This window comes from Camelus ferus, chromosome 4 (genome assembly GCF_009834535.1).
Source record: "Camelus ferus isolate YT-003-E chromosome 4, BCGSAC_Cfer_1.0, whole genome shotgun sequence".
NCBI classification, from domain to species: Eukaryota; Metazoa; Chordata; class Mammalia; order Artiodactyla; family Camelidae; genus Camelus; species Camelus ferus.
In genome coordinates this window covers 31,746,604-31,761,337 of record NC_045699.1, presented here as the reverse complement: position 1 = coordinate 31,761,337, position 14,734 = coordinate 31,746,604, and the positions used below count along the sequence as shown (strand labels likewise).

The 14,734-nt window shown below is 46.5% G+C and overlaps 1 protein-coding gene across 5 annotated transcripts in view; it reads left to right on the top strand.

Annotated features, from left to right (window-relative positions):
• Window positions 1-7,158, top strand: part of SMARCA2 (SWI/SNF related, matrix associated, actin dependent regulator of chromatin, subfamily a, member 2) — a 137,382-nt gene extending 130,224 nt beyond the window's left edge. For all 5 annotated transcript variants that reach the window (XM_032477764.1, XM_032477765.1, XM_032477766.1 and 2 more), the window contains exon 29: window positions 6,924-7,158. In XM_032477764.1, the coding sequence (XP_032333655.1) occupies window positions 6,924-7,107 (184 nt within the window). In that variant the 3' untranslated portion in view covers window positions 7,108-7,158. The remainder of the gene's footprint in view (window positions 1-6,923) is intronic.
• Window positions 7,159-14,734: the final 7,576 nt, after the last annotated feature.

Here is a 14,734-nt window from a genome sequence, read left to right as displayed (position 1 = left end):
CAGCCATGCTGGTGGATTTGCTGGAGGCAGGGGTAGTTTCCAGGAAGCCAGCTTGGACAATTATACCTTAGTTTATGAGCCCCTGGTGTAAAGAAAAATCAGCAGAGAGTATCACTCTGCACATAACTCTTAACTTTTTCTGCCTGTGTCTCAGGAGAGAGAATCGTCCGTTGCTTTGACCAGGTGTGCCTTGATATGTAACAGGCTCTGTGTTCATTACCTGCTGAGTGAGTCTAGGGCCACTGTCACACCGAGAAGAGCCAAGAAAGTCCTTGGAGGTTTAGAAGCGAGGCCTTTTAATCCAGGTGATGGCTATCTCCTCCTTTAATGGTGTAAAAGAAGTCACCAGCCGGAGGACCACATACTGCCAACAGGTTGTTTTATTTCATCTTTCTTTTTCTTTCTTTTTTTTTTTTAAGGCAAACACATAAACCTGGAGAGATTTCCTGTAAAACATCAGGGTTTTTTCCCTTCCCCCCTCCTTTTTTGGAAAAACCTAAAAATCTGGCAGCACCCTACCCAGCTTTCCTTAAGGTAACAGTCGATAGGAGTGTCGAAGGGGCCCCCCCAGTGGGTTGTCCTGCTCTAGGTGGCCACTGTCCCCATGGCACGTTCTCTTCCCTCCAGTTTGGAGGGTCAGCTGCCATTCGTCATCCTGTTTTTCACACCTGGCCCATCTCATCCTGCAAATACCTGCTGGCTCCATAGCCTTTTAGGTTTGTGATTGCCTGATGTACGCAGCTGCAGGCTGACGACTCAGTCTAGAAACCACCTCCAAATGCAGAGTAGTATGAAGTTGCATCCCTTAAACCTCAGCTAAGCACAGCACAGTCGTTGAGAGCACACGTTCTTCTCTCGGTTTAACTACCTGCATTTGAATCCTAACTCCAGCAGTTTGCTACCCGTGGGGCAGCTGGGCAGTTTGCTTAAACTCCCTGACCCTCAGTTTCCTCATCCACAAAATGGAATGATTACTCTACCTGTCTCTAGAGGCGTTAGGAGGATTCGATGAGTTAATCCAGCTTTTTGAACAGTTAAATTATTAATAATCAGCCTTTCAGACTATTTATAGCAAATCAGGTGGGTGAATGGAGCTCCGAGCCCTGTAAAGAAAATGTCCTGGCTCGTATGGTTTTCTTCTTTTTATTTCCAAAAACAGAAAATGCATTTTCACGGGGACTGATGACTGAGCACATCTTTGGTTGTACTATAGGGAGAGGATATTTAAATATTTCAACATGCAGACATTGACTAGCTTCCTCCCCCACCCCCCCAACCCTCTCTCTGGTTCTCTTTATTGATTTCGCTTTTCCTTGAAAGGGACCCTGATAAGGCCCCACAGGCTATCAGCTCTCACACTTGGGTCCGTTTTAGGGGGTAGGTTCTAAATTCTCCTCCGCTGCATGTTTCATGTATATTTCATGTTCGTGATCCTCCAGAAAAAGCACTTCATCTATTTATGTTTTTTTTGTCTCTTGCCACATTTGGTGCTCAAGTAGGAGGCACTCAAATTAGGAGGGCCTTAATTAGATACATCATCATATTTTTGGTTAGTTTTAGAAAATGCTGCTGGGAAGTGTATTCTCCATGTGTTGAGATTTTTGCACCAGTAAAGTCAGCTACTAATACAGTAACTCAACCTACCTATGAAAGAAATACCACCTGGGCCAGCCTTCCTCCCATCACCTCAGTCAAATGTTGGGACTCTGACAGTCGTGTAGATTCTCAGCGTATTAAATAAGAACTGACATCTGTATTTAACTGATATATGAGAATTAATTAGCTCTCATGAGACATTTTTGTTGTTGTTCAGAGTTCTTGCATGATTCTGGGACAGATGTACCTTTATTTTTTATAAAGAACTAGGATAATTTAAGCATCTATTTGTTGTCTTGGTGATCCGTGCCAGGCCTCATTTAAAAAAAATTTTTTTTTAAATTTTTTTTAAGATTATCTTATTTTGGGGGGGGGGGGAATTAGGTTTGTTTGTTTATTCATTTTTAATGGAGGTACTGGGGATTGAACCCAGGACCTCATGCATGCTAAGCAGGGCGCTCTACCGCTGAGCTAAACCCCTCCCCCAAAAGCTAAACCCCTCCCCACGGGCCTCATTTTTTTAAGGGGGATACTTTTTAAAAATATGACCCTAGCGAGTCAGCAACTCTGTGAGGCCCCCAGATGCAAGCTCCTTCTGCAGCAGTCACAACTAGAGGTAGCACTGGTCTGCTGTTAGCACCCCCACCATTTTATTTCCCCAAGTAGAAAACCTGACGTCAAGCAGTATTGGCAGTATTTACTTATATGCTTGTGTAGAAAGCCTTTAAAATTACCTCCTCCAGTGTACGTAATATTTGACCTGAGAGTCTCTATTTCTTTGCAAAGGGATTCATCCTGATTTGCTCTGCACCCTTTACAACTGCCCCTGGGATGAGAGGTAGGACGAGACGGTCAGGAGCAGGGTCTGGCGGAGCTACTCCGAGACTGGAGACGTGGCTCGCAGTCGCCTGGGTGAGGAGAGAGACTGCTAGGGGGGCTCCTTAGTGTTAGACGGGGTTTTGGCTCTACCTGGCCCAGTTTCCTAGAGCCCAGGGGTACCCCCCCGGCACCGCCTCCCACAGACCGTCATCTAACCCCGTGTAGCCACGCCCAGCTCTAGCTCGCCGTGTTAGGAAGCAGTTCACAACACCAAAGGACAGCTCTTAACACAACAGGCATTTCCTATATTAAAGTGAACTCAGCCCTCTGACTTGTAGCTGTTTGTTCTAGTTGAGCTTCAGAGAGTCGGTACATTCTCAATCCAAGAAATGTCCTTCCAAATATTTGTACACGTAGCTGACTCAGGACCTTCTCCTTCAGGTTGAGACACCTCGCTTTGCTATCTGAGTGACTCCTGGACTTTCAGCATCCTGGTCGCCTTCCTTAGGCACATTTTACTTTCTTAGTGTCCCATTGAAAACATGGCACCCAGAACTCCAAAGGTATTCTGATGGCTGATTGCAAGGTGGTTAGCCAAAATTCTGTTTCCAAAATTCAAGAGTGTGTTAACTTTTTCCACCACTCTAGACTCAGAGTGAAGTCACATTGGATGTGTGACTTGTTGAAAATCTCCCTCTCCCCGAATATACATACAGCCCTTTTCTCCCAGGAATGCTGCCAGGGTCCTAGAGCTACTGATTCTTGTTCTGTCTAATTCCATCTGATTTTGGTCGCATCATTCTCATCTAGTGACATACAGTAAATTTTCATGCCTTTAAAAAAGAATACACACACATTTAGTTGTCTTTGTGAGTTTTTGTCATCTGAAGATTTGCTATAAGCCATTGCTGAGAACCTTCTAAAGGGCAAAGGACAAGTCCTCTGTGACATGCCCCTGAAAATCACTTCAGGTTGACATGAATTTACTCACCACTAAGCTTTAAAGCTGACTAACCGTCCGTGAACTCACACAACCACGCTATCCTGTCACCCACATTCATCTGTCCTTTCTCAAGGTTATCAAGAAAAGCTAAAACCAAGATAGACCATCTTTTTGGCCCCTCCAATCCATCAATTCCTAGATGCCCTGCTGAAAGAATGAAATGAGGTTAGCTTGCCATGGCTTTTTCTAAGAGACCTCCTACTGGCACTTAATGATGTTATTTATCTTCTCTAAATAGCCCCGTGGCATCTGAATAATCTCTTCTACTTTTTTACCGATGGTCCACATCAAGCATCGCCCTCTGAAGTTTCCTTTCTCCCTTTGAAAGTAGGACATTTGCTTACCTCTGGTCTTCTGATTCCATTTCTGTTCTCTGTGATTTCTTAAACATTATTAGCAGAAGCAATCTACACATTCTTTCAGGATGTAATTAGTTTGCAACTGGACACTTGAACTCATTTGACATGTCTTGATACGCTCTATCGACTCTCCTATCTGTAGCTTTTAGCCAACATTTATTATGTCTTGCTTTTCAAATCTGAGCATTGTTCACATTCCTGAAGAATCTAGAAACACAATATGAGGAGATTGTGGCCACCTCGTCCCCCTCTCACAGCTGTTTGAAGACTGTAGCAGGAGCCTTCCATGCGGATGGGCCTCGCTGTCTGCAGAGGGCCTGGACTGGAGGTCCAGACTGACCCGGGGGAGGTGGGAGGTGCTGTCTGGCCCTGGCACACAGTGGGGTGCTGGGGCGGCCACCACACAGCTCCTTCCTCCCCAATGGTCTTCAGGCCCTGCTCTCTTCCCCGAGTCTAGACTGTCATCTTCTTAGCCCTCAATTTAATAAACCCTGATGACATCTCTGAGAATGGTGGAAAGCCCAGGCTTGTTCTGCATCTTAGCTTTCCCCACATTGTAGGAAATCATTCATTGATCCTGGCAATATTGATGGCGTTCCCTCCTTATTTTCACTCCTGAGGACCAGAGGGAAAAAAAGCTGAAGGTACTTGCCTCCACTCAGTTGCCACGAGGTGGAGGAGACAGTCCAGGAAGGACATTCCCGAGAGCCCTGAGCAGGCAGGCAGCCAGGCTCGGGGTGGGGTGGGGGGGTCGCGGGAGCCATTTAGATAAAGATATGATGACATCTTGTGGTTACAGTCCCTTTTAGGGGAAAAAAATACATCATAATCACTACATTTGCCTGGGAAAAGAGCGCCAGGATTTCACCCTATTATCTTATACTTCCTTTCCAAGAACTTGGGATACCTCAAACCTAAGGACTAAGTGCACCTGTGTAATTCCTACGCACAAATTCCTGTATACAAATTAAAAGTCATTTGTCTCACTTCCCTCATTTTGACTAAGGCTAAGCTACTGTTTTGAAGGCCCACATAGAAGGCCCAATATTCGATAAGACATGGACTCCTATTTTAAAAAGGTGCCTATTCTTTTTCCAAGATTTTCTCTCCAAAGTGCTTTACCTGAAGTGTATCTAGGTACTTACTTGGCTGAAGGCTTTCCCTCAATCACCATCATCCTGAGATGTCCACCCCAGGTGGACTAATCACACCAGTGTTCATGCTGTCTAGTAACGTACATGGTTTAAGCCAGGTACATACCATTTTTAATTTTTTTCTTTTTTTATTGAAGGATAGTTGATTTACAATGTTTGTGTTAGCGTCTGGTGTACAGCATAGTGACTCAGTTATATATATTCTTTTTCATACTTTTTTTCATTATAGGTTATTAGAAGCTGTTGAATCTAGTTCCCTGTGCTCTGCAGTAGGACTTTGTTGTTTATCTGTTCTGTATAGAGTCGTCTGTATCTGCTAATCCCGAACTTCCCAGTTTATCCCTCACCATACCAGTAATTAATACGCTTTTTTGTTTGTACTGTTTTCCTTCTGAGCCAGTCAGATTGCTGACCCACATAGATCTGTCCCCACATACTCCTCAGAATCACTTGAAATTATTCTGCTCGAATTGCCTTTTTTCAGAGCCTCACATCCCCGATGGACTGTCCTCTCAGTCAGTCTTAGATCATAGAACCGTGCCCACCTTTCTCCAAGTCACTCGCGGTACATTCTGTAAAATGTCTGCCGTCGAACTGGTCAGTCCCAGTGGTTCTTCCTGCACCAGGATGCATTGTGAGACAACACGGTCTGTTTCAGCTTCTGTATCTCCTTGGTTTATACTATCACCACCCCAAGGTCCCAAACATGTAGCGAAAACACTGTTCCTACGTCTGTGCCTTGTTCCGCATGCGCCCTTATGGACAGAGGCTCCTCAGCATCCTGACGGGCGTCTCTCCCGGGCGCCACACTGCTTCCATGTCCCTACACACTGGCCTCGCCCAGCCCCACCGTCTTTGCTGGCGGGGGCCTGCTGTCTGCTCCTCCCCATCTGTTCTCGGAGGCCGGTACCTCATCAGTCCCGTGGTTACTTCAGAACTGTCAGCAGCTTCTCACTGCCTGCCCGGCGGTGATCAGACTTCTGCCGGGGAAAGACAGCCTTCCACAACCTGGCCCTGGGACCTGCCCAACTTCTTTTCCCAACGTGCAACTGTTTCAGTCCTTCCAGCAAATTCTCTACATTGCCAATATAGCCTGCACTTCCGCCCTGCCACCCTGGGGTTACGCTTTGTCCTCTCTGCAGTGGCTCTGAGGAGGCATCAGTCCGTGGCCAGACACAGGCTGTGTGTGCCAGAGGCGCCGAGTCTGCGTCGGGTGAGCTCTAGAGGGGACGGAGGGGCTTCCCGGGGCTCGTGGCACCTCCCAGCCCCTTCTCTGCCACCACACAAAGGGACACCAGTGGAGCGGTTTCAAAATCCTCAGCTGAAGGAGCATCCCTCGAGGCCCGTGGAGGGGCCGGAGACCTCACGTAGTGGTTGGCACCGTTCCCAGCTGAAGGCCGTTAACTCGGCGGTCGGCTGGCAAGGAGCAGGGCTCGGGGGAGCAGAGCCGGCCCCCTGGATGGTGTTCAGGAACCAGGTTAGGCTGCTGGCTGCTGTAACCAAGTGCAGTATCCTGTTTAATTTTCACAGCGTTTTTCTGAGGTAAGTATCACCCCACGTTAGAACGGAGGCCCCGGACGTGGACAGGCTACAGCTGCCCTCCTGCGACCGCGCCCCGCCCCGCCCGCCAGTGCCGCCCGCCTCCCGCTGCTCCCAGGACAATGGATGGAGCACGTGTGAGGGAAACGGGGTCGGAGGAACGGGCACTTACATGTTTGGGAGAAGCAGCAAACGTCCCCAGAGAGCTGAGGAAATCTTTTTTTCTTCCCTCCATTTCTGGAGAACTCTGTTTTTTCAGAATGATGTTCCAAACATAACCCTGTGTGATTTTTTTCCAACAACCCCCAGAGGTGGGCAAGGCAGGTGGGTGCAGAGACTGCGGCTCGGAGTGTGAGATGAATTACCGCAGGTCGCCCAACCTCGGAGGAAGGAGCTGGGCTGGGATGCGGACCCAGGTCTTCTGACTCTAGTATTCTTTCTACTCTACCGCAGGTGTAACGCGGAGAAGGTGCCCAGTAATTCTCAGTTGGAAATAGAAGGAAACAGGTCAGGATCTGTCTTGTATTCCCGTGTCTCTAACTACAGGTATCCCTCCGTCCACCAAACAGACCTGATTCCTAAAGACCTGGCCTTTGGAAGCCGGTTTCTCCAGTGGCCTCCTGATCCCTCTTCCTAGGAGGGGGAGGTGGAGGCACAGCGATTCTAAAGCACCCTCCTGGCTTCTGAAGTTGCTTGTGCTGTGTTTTCATTTGGTGTCCATCTCGTAAATGCACCTGTTACCACGGTACCCGGGCATGTCCCACCTGCATCGCTTGGAGATGGGTCTCCGAGGCTTCCCCTCCTTTCCAGCGCAGCTTCTGTCTTACATCCCGCGGGCCTCTTAACTCTGTGCTGTCTTGATTTGGAAGCTTAACGAAAAGCACTGTGGTGCTGGCTCTCTGGAAGCCTGTGAGCAGCGTGCACATGTGAGACGTTCCGGAGTTAGTCACGGTGCCCGGAGGCTTCCCACACCAGCTGGGTTCAGGGCGTGACTTCTGGGCTTACCTGTCCCGTGTGTGGTCTTCAGCATCCTAGGGCAGTCTGCTTAACCTTTGTGTGCCTCTGCTTCTGTCTGGTAGAAAGCAGAAATGCCTTTTTTTTCCTAGAGGTCTTGTGAGCATGAGAAGTTATCTGGATGGGAGAGAGGGCTGTGCGTGATTTGCCAGGGTTAGCAGTTGTTATTAATATACGAAAATTAACATGTCTTTCCCCCTTTCAGTCAGCCTGTAGTTTTAAAAAATGTCGATACAGTACTTTGCCATCCATATTCCACTTTTGTCAATTGACTCGACAGCGTCCCCTGCAGCACTTTTTTTTGCCACTAGTATAGGATCCAATCTAGGCCCAGGAAGAAGAAGAATTGAAGTTGTGTCCTGTATTTCAGAACAGGTGCCATCGGCAGTGGTGGCATTCCCCTCCATGTAAGGAGATAAAAAACGGGGGAGATTTGTACTTCCCCCGTATCTGTGTGGAGTTGAAACTGTTGGGTAAGACTGTCAATTTTTGGTATTTCTTACTGATCTTCAGTAAACAGTTACCACTCCTGGAAGCCAGACGCACAAAGCATAGTGTGTACTAAGAGGCATCAAGAATTGTGTTTCCTTTTTGCCATTATGAGAGAGAATGCAATCTGGATTGAAGTTTCAGAATTGAAATAAGCAGCTCTGGGCTTGATTATTTGGGGCTGGACATAATGAGCCATCGTGGTGAGCCGTCCCACCCCTACGATGGAGAAGGAGGCTTCGTGGTCTAAAAGGCAAGACACGGGCCACACGCCCAGTGCGGTGAGCAAGAGCAGGCATCAGCTCCTTCACCCCCCTTCCCTCCCGCCATCGAAACAGTCATGTGACCATGGAAAGTGGATTCATAACCTTAAGAGCTGTTAAGAGCCCCCATGTCATGCCTGCGCTGTCTGAGGACATGATACGGCCGTACGTAGGTAGGACCCACAGAAGTCCTTTTACTGGAGACATGTTTAAACTGTCATTTCCAGGGACACAGACGGGGCTGGACATTTGCTTCTTCGGGGCTCTTTGGGGGTCTGTCTTGTCCCTTCCTGTCACATATGCTTCCTCTCCCCAGAAGCCCGAGTTCAAGACGTTGTTTGAAGGTTGCGTTATGATTAAGTTTTTTAAAATTCTTTTTTAAAATCCCTTCCTGTGTTCAGAAGCACTGAGCATTTTCTATGTGTCAGTCTGTGCAAATATTGAGAATGGGGGGGAAAGATGAGTAAAATGGAATGCCTTAAAGCATAGCTGGAAAGAGCTATGTGAAGGAGTAACACAGACACACAGTAGGGATAAAGAGTACGTGTCGGGTGGGAGGGGGAGAGCAGAGGCAGCCGGTGGCTTGTGGGCGGAGGAGGAGTCCCCCAGGTGGACGGGGGGACAGAGGGGAGGCTGGGGTGCTCAGGCCCGGGTATGCAGGCGTTCACGGAGGAGGTGTGGAAAAGCAGGACCCCCCTCTAGGGACCACGTGTGTCTCAGTATGACGGGGCCATCGGTACAAGGGAAGAGGGGTCAAGCACGGGACATGGCAGTGAGTGCAGACAGGAGGACAAACAGTCAGGGGTCTGATTGGTGGGACTTAGGGGCGGGCTGGATGTGAGAGGTGGAGGAGAACTTGACAGAGATAACTCCTGAATCTCTGCCCCGATGGTAAGTGAATGTGGTGCCACTTACAGAAATACAGCTGAAAGGAAAGGTGGCAGGTGGTACCCAGCCCATGTGCTCCATCCCAGGAAACCAGAATTCTCTCCGTGGCTGTTAACAGCCCTTAATGTTGTGATTACGTCGTTAGCATTGACTATCCCTCCAGGACCAGCCAAGAAGCTCTTTTAGACAAAATTTATTTTTAGCAGTGTCTTCACCAGACGTTTTGTATTTCTTTAAATGGGGGAGGGAGGCTGTGTCAACATCTCAGGCTCAAGGCCCTTTGCATTTAATTAGATGACAGAGAAATTGCCATGAAATAGAAGTGTGACCAAGTGGATACACTTAGGGAATCTTAGTTCTGGGTGAAGAGCCTTTCTTCATTTATTCTCTGTTTGGATGCTTGGGGCTCAGCGGCAGGGTTGACAGTTCCTCTTGTGTAGCAGCGGCCTGGGGAGTCAGAGTCTCACGTGATATCCGGGGTGTTGCTTCCCCGGAGAGTGGAACTCTAGACAGACGCAAACTCCAGTCCCGTAGCTTCTTGTAGAATCCCCAGTGTAGTCAGGGGCTCTGGGAAGTTTTGCTGTCAAGTCATCTGGACCAATGAAGCCCCCTTTTTCGGGAACACTATTAATAATCCATTAAGCTTGTGTTCCTTGGAGCACATACTGGGAAATGCCCGCTTAGAGCTCAGGAGTTGCATTTAGTCCAGAGAGAATCAGCCTCGGGGAAATGTGGATTCCAGCACTGTATTTTGCCCTCCTTACCAGGATTGGTACTTTGAGATGTTTACCGGAATAGGCTGCTTTGACTCCTGGTGACCTGACTCTTGTTTTTGATGCTCAGCCAATTATACGCACATACAGCAGGTGGGCAGCCCACAAATAAACTTGGTCCGTCTGCTCTCCGAGGCACAGAAGGCCTCCAGCATCAGCCTGGCCCAGGAGCCCAGGGTCTGCCTCACAAAGCTTCAGGACAGCCAGCATAAATGACCTGTCTCTGAGGGAGCGGAAGCAGCCCCAGCAGGAAATAACAAAACTGATTTTCTTACCAGGCTATAAACTGTCATCAGAAACACTCTGTATGTCTTGTGATAAAAAAAGGATAGCTCTGAAAGAGGGCAGGTATTTGGGCATAAAGGTTCCTGTATATATTCATGGGGAAAAGATCTATCTGCCTCATTCCTTTAGAATCATACCTCACGTGTCTTCCTTAAGAATTTCCTAAAATGACCATTACGGGGAAAAGCAGCGCTCAGGGCGCCTGCTACGACCCACCCCTTTGACAAAGTGACATTTGGGATTTACAGCTCAGGCAGAGAGGTATTTGATTTTGTTTGCCTGCAAAGGCTTTGTACTCTTGAGTTTGATTGCAATTCAGCCAAAAAGCTTTGAAGCGTCTTTACCATTACGAAGTGGAGACACAGGAAGAGATCAAAGGACAGAATATTCAGTGGAAGTGAAGGGGGGTCCTTACCTTTTGAAAGGTGTCACCTCCGTGTCACCTCCACGCCTTCAGGATGAGGTGACAAAAGCTGGTGAAACAGCTGAGCGAGGAAGGAGCGTCACATTGAGACAGATGGACGGTTAGAGTTCTGTACCTCCACCTGCTGAGAAGTGAGAAAAAGAAGGGACTAGATGTCCCGAGTCAGTATTTCTAAGAAGTCAAGTGATAGATGATAGATCTTCTCAAACGTCTCCTCAGAATGCTGGTCTAAATAAACAAATAAATTCTCTCTGAATCGTACGTCCTAGTGATCACCTCTGATTTGCAGTAGTAAGTTCAGTGAGAGAATTAAATAGGAACTTCATACAGTAGATTCCATTGGTTGTAGTATATTTAATGAAAACTGTATGGAATTTTTCTGTTCTATTATTCTCTTCTATTTATTTGGCTTTATATGGAGAGTTAAAAGGTCCCAGTTGATGAACTGTGCGATTTATGGTGATATAAATAAAGGTTGGTCATATGCCCCTCAGATGACATTTCTCTTGGAAAAATCAAATTAGATTTTTGACTTACAGCATGTTTTCAAAGAAGGCAACTCATAAAAGTGTTTGAGACCTACTTTATTTATTGATCATAATTTGGTTCCAAATTACATTGGATTGTAAATCTGCATTTTGTTGAACAAGAGTATAGTATTATTGTTTATTTATGCCCTGGCATTTCTCCTTTTGGTCCTGGTTCTTAGTTTATGCCTTTTTAAAAGCCTAGTTGAAGTTGTATTGCATTTACACTTTGATACCTGGTTTTTTTTCCCATTGAATGTCATAAGCATGTGTCCATTTTTTTAAGGCACATAATTAGAAAATACATGATTTTAGATTCTCCAGCATTCCATTACACATTTTTCCCCACTTGTTTGAGATATTGGCTGCTTTAAATTATTTTAAATAATGCTGTGATGAACATCTTCACATGTATATATGTATACAAATAATCCGTTTTCAGTTTACAGTAGATTACCAACAGCAAAGCCATACGTCAGAATGTGGTTACATAGAAGACTCTTGGTAAAGCCCTGGGGCTTTTCTTACTGAGTTAAGTGAACCATTGTCTCCTAACATCCAGATATCTACCTAGCATTAACTTGATGTAGCTTCATTTTTGTTGATAAGTCAGGCACATTAGATATTCACAGCCCTTAACACGACCCTTGGGGTGATTTTTAACAGCTGTCCAGTCCACTCCCCAAAGCAAGTCTACTCGTATCCCATTCTGTCTTGCTCAGACCTCAGATGTATGTCAAGAGGCTGGGAAGTCAGATCTCCACGCTTGCTAGGAATTACCGTCAGGAAGACTCAGATGCGAGAGTTCAGACAGAATGCAGAGTGCGAGTTCTCTGACACCTGTTTTGTGACTGGCTCAGGTTTCTGGGGACTCTCTGGCTAAGTAGGGTGCTACTCTGGTCTGAGTTCCTTTTTAAATGGTAATGTGTTAAACCTTACAGGAATCTGACCCTGGGGAAAAAAACAGCATGTTTTCACCTACTGCCCTCCAATGCTGACCCAATTTTTATAGTTTTCTTCCCAAATGATTTCCTAGTTTGATTCCTCTCAGACTATCATAACTTTCCTGTAAAACCCTTCCAACTCCAAGTGGGTATTCTAAATCATGACATCGTTCAAAAGAACCACGTTTTATATTCGGTAATTAATATAAACGAAACCTATTATTTCAGCTTTAGCTAAAGATCACTTGTTCAGAAATATCCATGAGGAATTCTTGTCAGCAAATCAGCTTTGGCAGGTAAAAAGAAAAATCATAAAGCAACGAAAAAAAGACTCTCACTGTTGCTGGTGGATGTAACCGGTGTCCAGGTTCTTGTCCCATCCCAGAAAGAATTCAGAGACAAGACTCAGAGGTTAAGAAAGTGAAGCAGGGATTTTTAAGGGATGGATAGTACGCTCTCAAGGGGAGGCTCTCAAGGCTCAGGTGAGAGTCTGACCCAAATGTCTTTGGCAAGTTGGTTACATAGGGTGTAAAAATGAGTGGGTGGAATATTCATTGGGGAAGGAAGGGTTTGGAGTCATATTCCTTGATTTTCATCCCAACTCCATCTTCCCGAAGGGAGAAGGGATGTCTGTCATTTAGCCTCCAGGCCGTGCCGCTTCCCCCTGAAGGTGTGACCACTTAGTCCAGAGGTCCCCGCTTTTCCTTCTCTGCCCAGGGACCCCTGGTGCTTATATGTGTGGTTTCCTGCATTTGGCCTGTGCCCCTTCTTTCTGCCCAATTCCTGCCATTTGGTCTGCACCCCCTTTCTCTGCTCATAGCTAGCTATCTGCCTGCTCTAACATCACCAAACATCTTATCTTCTTGGTTGGGGCTTGTTGGAAAGACGTAACAGCCAGCGTTTTAAAGGAGCAGGTTTCTTAGCTAGTGTTTCAGTCTTGTGCACTCTTCCAGCTTCACGTAAACTGTAGTCAAAGGGAAAGCGGATTCTGACGTGATGTTTCTAATGTCTGTAGTCACCATGTCAAGAAGCCATAGTAGTACAGATGTGAGATTCTTGCCATTTGGTTTGGGTACTAATGGGAGAAAAATTAGTCCCCAGATGAAGCACAGCAAAGCATTATCGCGGCGTGCGTGCGTGTGTGTGTCCGTCCGTCCCTGTCCCCGTGTGTGTCCGTGTCCGATATATGCATGCAGGGTTTGCAAACCCTCATTTACATAGTGGCACGTAGTGCTTTTCCATCTCATGCACAACAGCATAGCCATATGCCCCTTTGCCCTTTGACCTCTGTGGAGAGACAGTATGTTTGCCCACCAGCACCTGCAAACTCTATCAAGTGCAGTGGGTTCCTTTATATTTGTGCTTTAGGTTATTCTCCTCCCTCACCCACCATATGTCTTATTATCAGGGTCGCATTTCCTATTCTGTGGTAGATCGTTGTACAAAGTAGGTCTGAAAGCACAGACCATTCTGGAGGAGGAGGACAGGTATCACTTTTGTCAAGGACGCAGCACACGTAGAGAGAGATAACAATTTATAGTTAACCCTTAAAATTGTGTAAAATGACGTAATGGAAAATACCTTGGGGGCAGGATAAGCATTTCAACAGAAACAGAACACCTTCTGCAAACCACTGTACAATTAGTCCATTGTTCTGTACTTTAAAAAAAAAAACTTTCTGGCACTGGGAAAAAAAGTTTTTGAAAAGGTGTATTGAAGAAGCCTTTATTCAGCGTAAGTTGGAGAAAGAAATGCCAAGAATTCAAAACTCTATCAGGCTGCTTCACTTTTTAAATTTTTCTTTTTTTTTTTAAACCTTTAATTTAGGGAAAACTAAGTTACCATAGCGATCATTAGTGAGCAGTCCTCCGTCCTCAGCGCATTCTGTAGGTGATGTAAAAGCTGGGTGTCCTCCAGGACCACCTGCCATTTCCTGTGCAGACCTGCCCTGGGAAACGCTGCCTCTGATAGAGGTGGGGAAGGGTTTTGACTGCAGGTGAAGTGTTCCCACCCTCTGTGGAGGAGGGAAAAAACCAACATCACAGAATGACGCTCTGAGCAGTGAGGTGCCAAGACTTGGTTTAATACTGAGGAAAATTTCTTCCATTTTTATGGAGGAAGTATTCTTGATCCTGGATGGATAATGGAATATTTGAAGGGAAAAGACCATAGAGGACCTTCTAGCCATGGAGTGAGAGGTGGGCCAAGCCTGGAGACGGAATTAGTTGTAAAGGGGGCACTGGCCACGGTGCTTGGGGTACACAGGAGGGAGGCTATTCTGACCAGAAGAGTCAAGTCGGCAGTACAAACTGGGTTTGCAGAGAAGGCGCTGAGGTGGGCTTCAAAAGCCAGACTGAGGTGTTTGAGTAAAGATGATTCCAGCGTAGCCACAGGGAGACTTCGTTTGATGGCTTCCAGGTCCTCCTTCAGCTCATGCCCTCTGTTCTTGGGAGGGGAAATAAAGGAGGTAGGATCGAAACATTAAGCCACATGAGCCTTTATTTTTGAAACAGAATAAATTCATCTGCTTTTATACTATTGGCCCTGAGTCTCAGAACATTCCACTCTCTCCTTTGTGAGCACAGGTAGCTCTGAACTTGTCTCTTTAAGGGATCTAGAATTTTTCTAGAATTTCTCTCCTAAGAACAGGACATCAG